The 9,043-nt window shown below is 50.1% G+C and overlaps 1 protein-coding gene across 1 annotated transcript; it reads right to left on the reverse strand.

Moving 5' to 3' along the window:
• Positions 1-192: 192 nt before the first annotated feature.
• Positions 193-5,985, reverse strand: LOC106930699 (nucleus accumbens-associated protein 2-like). The gene is made up of 7 exons (XM_015008411.2): positions 5,071-5,985; positions 2,765-2,961; positions 2,419-2,672; positions 1,828-2,004; positions 1,646-1,751; positions 1,277-1,374; positions 193-1,179 (listed from the first exon to the last, which is right to left on the reverse strand). The coding sequence occupies exons 1-7, from the start codon at positions 5,515-5,517 to the stop codon at positions 569-571; spliced, it is 1,890 nt and encodes a 629-aa protein (XP_014863897.2). The 5' UTR covers positions 5,518-5,985; the 3' UTR covers positions 193-568.
• Positions 5,986-9,043: the final 3,058 nt, after the last annotated feature.

Consider the following 9,043-nt stretch of genomic DNA (forward strand, 5'->3'; position numbering starts at 1 on the left):
TAGAGGGGGAGACAGGTGGACAGGAAGTGAGGTAGAGGGGGAGACAGGTGGACAGGAAGTGAGGTACAGGGAGAGACAGGTGGACAGGAAGTGAGGCAGAGGGAGAGACAGGTGGACAGGAAGTGAGGCAGAGGGTGAGACAGGTGGACATGAAGTGAGGTAGAGGGTGAGACAGGTGGACAGGAAGTGAGGCAGAGGGTGAGACAGGTGGACAGGAAGTGAGGTAGAGGGTGAGACAGGTGGACAGGAAGTGAGGTAGAGGGAGAGACAGGTGGACAGGAAGTGAGGCAGAGGGTGAGACAGGTGGACAGGAAGTGAGGTAGAGGGGGATGAACTGAAGGACAAATAAAAGATCAGAGGTCGACAGACAGAGTGAAGGCTGAAAAGTGGGGCAAGTGAATAAATATGTGACCAAACAGGAAGACCCCAAATGGAGACAGACAGGTGGAGACAGACAGGTGGAGACAGACAGGTGGAGACAGACAGGTGGACTGGGAGGTAGACGGAGAGGTGGAGCCAGGTAGCTATTGTTTTATTTACAGACAGGTAGGCAGATGCATTAGGATGCTTATTGGCTGTCTTCCGTAGGGCCATCCCCCCTCATATCTGTGTCAGCCAATCCCCTGTGAGGGGGGGCGGACTCTGCAGGCTGAGGGGAGGGGTGTGAGGAGGAGGTGGAGGAGGAGGAGGAGGACAGGGAGGAGGACAGGGAGAGGGGCAGGTCTGGGGGCTGTTCAGTCTGTTGCTTCTCCTCCCCATCTGCCTCCCCCCCCATCGGCCCCTCCTCCTCCTCCGGCCCCACTTCTCCTCCCCGGGAGCCGGCAAACTGCAGGTGAGGAAGGTGGGCCTCCTTCTCCTTCTCCCCTGCCGCCTCCCTCTCACGACGCTCCGTGTAGACCGGCGCCTCCAGGCTGAGGTAGGAGGCGCTGAGCTGCCGCAAGTCCAGCTCAAAGGGGCTGCCACTGGGCCGCTCTCCTCCTGCTCCTCCTGCTCCTCCTGCTCCTCCTCTCTTCCCCTTACGGGGGTGGGATGATGCAGAGGAAGGGAGTCCATCAGGGAGGAGCGACTGGATCTTTGGGAGCCAGCGCTTACGGACTCTGCGAGCATTTGTGCACATGTCAGCAGCAATGACGTTCATCTCACTTTCCTTGAAGTTGGGAGCAAAGTTCTGACAGTACACTGAGGAAGAGGAGGAAGAGGAGGGAGAGGAGGGAGAGGAGCTTCAATGTGTGAAGAAGGCAGAACAGCTGCAGCAGTTAGTTGCTGACATTCTTACATTTGACCGTGTTTAACACTCGGTTGTCCAGAGGCTTCCGACTCGGATCGTTGGTGGACGAGCGAATCCCTGTTCCGCAGCTATTGGCCAGGGTGTTTCTATGGAGACCAAAATAAGCCAATCAGAGTTTATGTCTGAATAAGATGAATAAGATCTAATGGATCTGCAGGAATATTAAAACACAAAGTCAACATTTCTCTGAGAAACAGAAACAGAATCATGATGTCCTGGTTCTGGTTCTAGTTCTGGTTCTGGTTCTGGTTCTAATCCTGGTCCTGGTTCTGGTTCTAGTCCTGGTCCTGGTTCTGGTTCTAGTCCTGGTCCTGGTTCTGGTTCTAATCCTGGTTCTGGTCCTGGTTCTGGTCTCACCTGTCGAAGAACGTGGCCAACAGCCTCCGGAGCAGCACCTTGTGTTTGACCCCGGCACAAAGGTGGCAGTTCATCAGCTGACCTCTCGTCATGAACACACCTGAACCTGAACGTACCAGAAGATGTCAACAGGTCACGTGACACGCCGACTTCCTTATGATGCTGTTACCATGGCAACGCACCTGCCACCAGCTCCACCTTCTCTCCAGGATCCCCCTCGGCGTAGAGCGACGGATGACACCGGTAGCCGATCTGGCTGATCAGGCTGGCGGGCAGAGCCATGTTGTCCCGGCCAACCAGAACGCAGGGCCGGCGTTCATTAGCCAATGGGAGGGGCAGCAGCTCCAGCTTTTCCTGAACTAGACCGTTAAAGTCAAGAGGGGAGAGGAACAACTAAATATTTACCAAGAAAGACGGAGCAGATCTCACCGCAACATCCCTAAAGGTCTGGGGCCCCAGAGTCTATGGTTCTAAAGGTCTGGGGCCCCAGAGTCTACGGTTCTAAAGGTCCGGGGCCCCTCAGTCTACGGCCCTAAAGTCTTTGGCCCTAAATTCCAGGGCACCTGGAGTCCCTTCTAGATGGCCCCGTCCCCATTACCTGATCAGGGGCCCCCAGCTGGTCGTGAAAGACAGCAGAGACTGAGACAAAATGTCCAAGCGTGATCAGAGAACCAGATGCCACAGCAATCCTGGACTGGATGGCGCCAGCTGGTTCTGGACTGGCCCGGTCCAGAACCGATCCAGTCGGTTCTGGACCGGGCCCATGAACTCACTGTAAGGGTTTCCAGTGTGACCATAGATGTGCTGGTACAGTCCCGGATGAACTGCGTTGCCATAGTAATCCTCCTCCAGCTCCTCCTCGGTCGGAGGTTGGGAGGGAGGCGAGTCAGTGGGGACGCTGGACCCTCCTGGACTGGACCGCCCGGCGCCGGCCAGCAGGTACGACTGCAGCCCCGGAACCAGACCGCCTCCTGCGCTCAGGTAGCACAGCGCGCCGCTCCTGGAGGACTGCAGCTCCACGTCCGCTCTGACGGAGACACAGCAAGAATCAGCTCTGCTAACATCTGGGTACATCAGTGCCCTAACCGCCTCCCCCTCTCCTCTTTGGGGGGTTCTCACCTGGCCTCCTCCACTCCTCCGCTCTCCTCAGCCGGAGGCGTGTCGGATCTCTCCTGCTTGATCCTGCTGACAGCCAGCAGCAGCTCCTCCGGGCTCAGAGACGGCTGGTCAGGACTGACCTCCTGCAGCTGGGGGGCGCTGTGCTGCTGCTGTGGCACGGGGGCATCAAACCCCCCCAGTTCATCTGCTGAAGTCGTCTGTTTTACATTAATAATTAAAGGGAGGAAGTGAGACGATGACGATGCTCAACAATCTGACTCAGAGCTGCAACTGCAGTTTTACCAACATCCACCAGAGGGCGCTGTCTGTGATAAGAAAATGTTTCTAATGGTATGTGAACAGCAGATTCACCCAGCAGATGGCAGCAGTGACCGAACAGACCAGAGTTACTCAAAGGCAGGAGCGCTGCCTGGAATCTTGGGGCCCGACAAAAAATATGTCTAGCCCCCCGCGCAGCTGCTGTTACAATTTTTTAACCCATAAAAAGCGTCACAATTTTAAAGGCTTGCATCTGCCTTGCTTTCTTTGGTTCAATACTGATAATTAGGACAATATTTACTGCTCATGAATTTAATGTCCAACAGTCCACATCCAGGTTGCTTAATTTTTTTCTATTAGTTTTAGATACTGAAATGTCTCCCCATGAGCAACAGTCAAAAGCAACATGCAAAATACACATGCAGCAATCCAGACTTCTCAAAAATGCTATGTAGTTGCATTTTATTCAAGCTGCAGTATAACTTTAATAAAAAAATATGTTTTCCCCATATTTGTTAAAGCTGTCACCATGTCTTAGCAGTTTATGAGACAGATAATCTGTGAAAACAATCAATCTCCTCCATCTCCTTCCTGAATTACTATTACTGGTTAAAGTAATGAATGGTTCTGACCAAAACAACCAATCAGGACCAGTAGGAGGGTCTTAGCGCTGTCAATTAGCATCATTCACTCACTGCTAAATGTGCTAATGGGGGAGAAACAACTTACCATTACAAGAAACCGTTTATCTGCCGTTGTTGGTAGCTATGCTATCTAAACTGAGCATTCACTGTTTGAATCTGCACAGCTCTGTGCTATGCTAGCTGCAGCACGGCACAAATCAAGGAGGAGGAAGGATGAGCAGCACCACATGAGATTGTGATTGACAGCACTAAAACTCTCCTGCCTCTATCTGCTTGTTTCTAGAGATCCCTGGGAGAAAGCAGAGGAAATAGCTTTTTCACAGATTACCTCTCCTACCATACTGTCACAACATAATGAGTTTCAACAAATATGAAAAATATTTTTAAAAATATGTGAAAAAAATATTTATATAAAAGTCACTGCAGCTTTAATTTCACTCAGGAGAGGACAGGTCAGGAGGGACGTGGGTTAGAGCTGCTGCTCACTCACTCATCTGTTAAGTGGTACAAGGGACAAGTTAAATATATGAATATGTTGGTAATTTTTTTTCCTTCATTCATTAAATACTAGTGAAATGGAGGCAAACAGTAGTCTGTAGCTAAGCTAACTATGCTTAATGGTTGATAATCTCATACAGTCTACTCACCTCTCTTGGAGAAAAACTGGGTTATAAATTAACACTCTTGCCTTTTTCTCTCTCTCCCTCTTTTTTTTGAAAACCTGATTTTATAACTTTTCTCAGCAGCATAGTAGCTGCCACAGTTGTTCGTGTTTCCCACTGTCTGCTGTTAACAGCGTCACTCTGAAGGCTCCAAGCAGGAACAAACCATTTAACACAGATAGGGGGGTTCAGGGCAAATATGGACGTGTGTTTTTTGGTCTGGGAGTGGGAACATTACATTTTTACTGCTAAAAACAATCTTTGAAAATACAATGTGATTAATTTTGTAATTGACAGGACCCTGATTTTTTTTATTTCTATGAACAAAAAATAAATAATTAAACTGTGGAGGTCCCCCTGCTGGTCAGGGCCCCTAGAATTGTCATCACTTTTCCCCCCTATGACACGCCTCTGCTCAAAAGTCACATGACCTGATTTAACTTTCATGTAAAATAATTCAAAAAACCATCTGGAAGGAAGTCCAGCGGCTGAAGCTTGGTTCAACCAGGTCATGAATAGAACCAGGATCCAGACACCGCAGCAGATCTAAAACCAACCAGCTTAGTCAAAGTCCAGGCCTCAGCCTGAAATGCTATGGTGGGATCACCAGGCCAAACTTCCTCCACAACAATATGGGTGTTACTGCTGCTCAAAGTGGGTGCACAAACTTATGGGCTGTACATAGTTTTTAAGTGTTAAATAAATGATGTAATGTTGGTGTGATGCAGTTCCTGGTGTTCACCTGAGAGTCGCAGCACAGCGGAGAGGATGAGGAGGACGCTTTCATCATCATCAGCTCCATGCCTCGCTCCACGATGTTCTGGATCTGCAGGTAGCCGGCGGTGTACATGAGCACCAGCTGCTCGCTGGAGGCCATGCTGAGCCGTCCGGTGTAGCAGAACGACAGGATCTGCTGGAAACACGCCGGCGTCACCGACGACGGAAGCTCAAAGACGGCCTGGGAGGAGGATAGTGAGGAAGAGGAGGAGGAGGGGTCCGCCACAGAGCTGAAGAGGTCTCTGAAGTAGAGTGAGGAGGCCGCCAGGACGGCCCGGTGTGCCTTAAAGGCCTGTCCCTGGACCAGGATGGAGACGTCACAGTAGTGGCCCAGCAGCCGCTGTTCGTTCAGGCTGCCCAACACGCTACTGCCAAAGTCCGGGATCTCTACCTGCAGCAGCCCCTCTGCCATGATGGATGCAGCGCTCTGCAGGACAGGAAACTGGAGCAGGGGTCAACACCGGATGCGGTTAAGTGTCGGGAATGCTGCGCAAGAGTCCTGACAAAGGTTTCACATCCATGAGGTCAGAGCCGAGGGAGGTTCAGGAGCCAAGGGAGGTTCAGGTGGTTCAGGAGCCAAGGGAGGTTCAGGTGGTTCAGGAGCTGGCAGCAGGTCTGGCGGGATGCAAGAGGATCCTATGAAGAACTGTACACAAGCTGAAAGACAGAAGAAGAGAACCAGTCATCACCCCTGCTTCCTTCACTAGTGAATAAATGAAACCAGCAGACTCTGCCGTCAGGCACTAAAAGTTACAATAAAACACATGGAGCCACCATAATCATTTCTGATATTCCTGGTATATTGATGATTCATCATGGATGATGGGAAACCTGATCCTCTGGCTCCTCAGGAGCAACAGCACTCTAAAAGCTGGTGTGAGCACACATTGGTTACTGTCCTCTGGCCTCCAGATCCACCTCCTAATGCCTGGCTCACATGGCGAGACCTTAAACACCTGAGAGACCCCGCACCTGGAGATAAAAGCTCTCAGCTACAACAAGTTTGGTTGCACAGTGTGGTATGGAGCCACACTGGAGGAGTAACACATGAACCCATTTCACTTACCAGCATCCAGGAAATCTCTCACGACCATCGTGAGCTCAGAGTAAACAAACATGTAAGCAATGGCAGTAGTTGGTGAACTATGTTAAACAGAGACAAAGTAAAAAGTAGTCTCCGAGATCCACCAGACTTCCTGGTATGCCGTGGTTATTGTTTTGTTTTCTGTGTTGGATTCCCCACAGTGTTCCTGTTGCTTTCTGATTGCCCACGTCACATTCATCAGGCTAAGACAAGCCAAAATGTTGACTATCCTTGATTTTAGATTGGTGCAGTCCGATGTCCTTCCTAGCAGACTCTGAACACATGACAGGAAGACCTCCTGAGATTATCTCTAGAGTTATCATGGTAATTAGATTACCTTTAAGATCATCGGAAGGGAAAAATCGGGACAAAAATCATAGAAACCTTGCTGTGTGGCCCAGGCATTAACTCAACACACAGTTTCTGGTGATCCCATCTTGTGTGTTCTAGAAATGTTTAGGGTTGTCTGAACTGGATCTCTGGTTCTTCAGGACCGACATTGTAGAAGCTGTTCTCCCAGTTCTGGAGTCACCTCACCAAACTGGGACCACTGGGAAATTTCTATAACTCCTCAGCTTTGAGATTTGAAGTCTCAAAAATCTTGGGATCAAAATATCTCTGACTTCTCCCTTCATCTACATCGCCTCAATGTCCGATTGGTTGGTTAGCCGTTTGTCAGGGTCTGGAAGGCTAACTGGACATTAGCTTTGTCCTTCTCCATCTCGGTAGTGTCTCCACTCTGACCAGGGCACCTCCTGTAGACCACCTGGTTGAGGTGTTCCTTGTAGGCACCACCTGGCACCCAGCTGGTAGGTGTCGGACTATTTCAAGGGGCGTCTTTGCTCTGCAGCCTCTGGTATGGTAGAACTGGCTTCTATTCCTCTCTCTTCTGCTGCCCTGTTCGTCTGTGCTTCTCTTCCATTTACTGGGCATTAGTCATTTTCTATATCTGTTGTTGGTCTATACCATCCAAGGACTCATCCTTCCACATTGTTTCTCCAAGTCAGGGTTGCTAATGCCTAGTTCACACGAGATCTTTAAGCTGATTTTGTCCTGACTTTCTCTTCCAGCAATCTTAAGGACAATTATTGTGATGGTTCTAAAGATAGTCCTAGGGGAAAAAGACTGCCAAGGTACACCAAAATTTCCTGTCTGAAATCGGAGCTGCCGTGTAGCTCCACACCACAAACTGTATGAACAAACCTACAGCCAACATATTTAATTGTCATGTATCAGGAAGTCTCTAAGGTTTTTAAAAATCGGCAACAATTGTAAAATCTTGTTGTGTGTAGCAGGTGATTGAGAGTCAGGTAGTAGGTTCCTTCTTGGTAAATCTTTAAACCCCTCAGCTGGATCTTCACAAGAGAAGATCTAAGTGGCTACAGAAACTGCAGTCACAGATGTTAGAGTGGTGCAGTTCAAGTTGTATGCTCACTGATCCTCCTCTGTTATCCAAGAAAGGACCTGAAGTGATTGAACCTCCAGAGGGAAATACAGCAGACCTTTTAGACAGCTACAAGAACCCTGGGATCCCCAAGGAAACTCCAACCTTGATGAGGCCACAAGGTAGTCTGCCTCTGGTGAGAAAAACAAGGGAATGGGACGCAACAAGTCCAGGCCAGTACCACACCTTACCAGTCATCAGTTACCCTGCTGGCAGAATGACTGCAAGCCACTGATATCAAAACTTGGAAGCATCATGCAACAGCTGGAGCATTCCAGTCCAACATCCTGACAGTACGCCAAGAGTAAGGAGGGAGGTCAAACACCAGAGATCCTGGAGTACAGCAGGAAGTGCAGGAGAAGGACCAGGAGGAACCCTCATAGAGAAACAAAGAAACAAGCTGCATGACACAGAGTCACTGATATCAAGAAGTCCTGCCAGAAACCAGGCTGGTCTGGACTGAAGGACAATGCAGAGGCACTGGTCATAGCAGCAGCAGGACAGGTAGAGGCCAGGTTCTACCAGAAGAGACAGAAACCAGAGGCTGCTAAGCAAAGACACCCTGAAACAGCCCAACACCTACCAGCTGGTGGTTTACGGCGACACCTCCTGGATAACGCTAAGGTCCTCTGGGACTTCCAGACCCAGACCCATAAACAGATTATGTCCAATCAGCTGGACCTAATAGTGATGGACATTGTGAGAACATCAGGAAGGAGGAGGAACTGGTTGGTTCAGAGAGACCCTGAATCCGGACGCTCCCAGGTGGAGACATACTTCTGAATGTACTTCAGTCATGAGTTCTGAAATACCAACTGTGCAGTGATTTTAATCTAAATCTGCTTGAGGAGTTCTGTCTAGTTCTGTCTCAGAAAGTTGGACCTCAACCAACCAACCGCTTGCGGTGGACACCAACGACCCCAGCAGAAAAGTATTGTGGATGCCAGAGGGACGTCCCCGGTTGGCTGGGCGGTCCTCCCTTACTTCAGTCCAGACTGAGCAGACCTCACTCAGGCTCCCCACGGTTCCACGCCGGACTCACCTGGTCCTGCAGAGTTCTGGTCAATGTTCTGGTAGTCCAGCAGACAGACGAGGACGTAGAGACAGATGGGTAGCAGGGAGACAGCAGTGTAAACACAGAGACAGGGCGACAAAGACACAGATGAGTTAAAAGACAACTCATCCGTCCCAGAGACAAGCAGACTGCTCCTTCCTCACCTCCTTCTGCTCCTCTTCCTCCTCTCCGTCTCCATGCAGCAGGCAGGACGGCTGGCAGGCTGGGAGAGGTTTTCTTCTTCTCCTCCGCTCAGTCAATGCATCGTCTGGTGTGTCACAGGAGTGGAGGAGGAGGAGGGGGAAGGCAGGGATACAGCAGACAGCCGAGGAGGAAGAGGAGGAGGAGGAGGAGTC

The sequence above is a fragment of the Poecilia mexicana genome, unplaced genomic scaffold, assembly GCF_051168715.1.
Source record: "Poecilia mexicana isolate PSO_F unplaced genomic scaffold, ASM5116871v1 scaffold_9, whole genome shotgun sequence".
NCBI lineage: Eukaryota > Metazoa > Chordata > Actinopteri > Cyprinodontiformes > Poeciliidae > Poecilia > Poecilia mexicana.

Excerpts from the sequence above, each read along its gene's own strand:
- LOC106930699 (XM_015008411.2), bottom strand. The coding sequence starts at position 5,517 with ATGGCAGAGGGGCTGCTGCAGGTAGAGATCCCGGACTTTGGCAGTAGC. Across the intron at positions 2,673-2,764 it reads GGAGGAGTGGAGGAGGCCAG|AGCGGACGTGGAGCTGCAGT; the intron begins GTGAGAACCCCC and ends TGTCTCCGTCAG. Across the intron at positions 1,180-1,276 it reads AGTGTTAAACACGGTCAAAT|TGTACTGTCAGAACTTTGCT; the intron begins GTAAGAATGTCA and ends CCTCTTCCTCAG.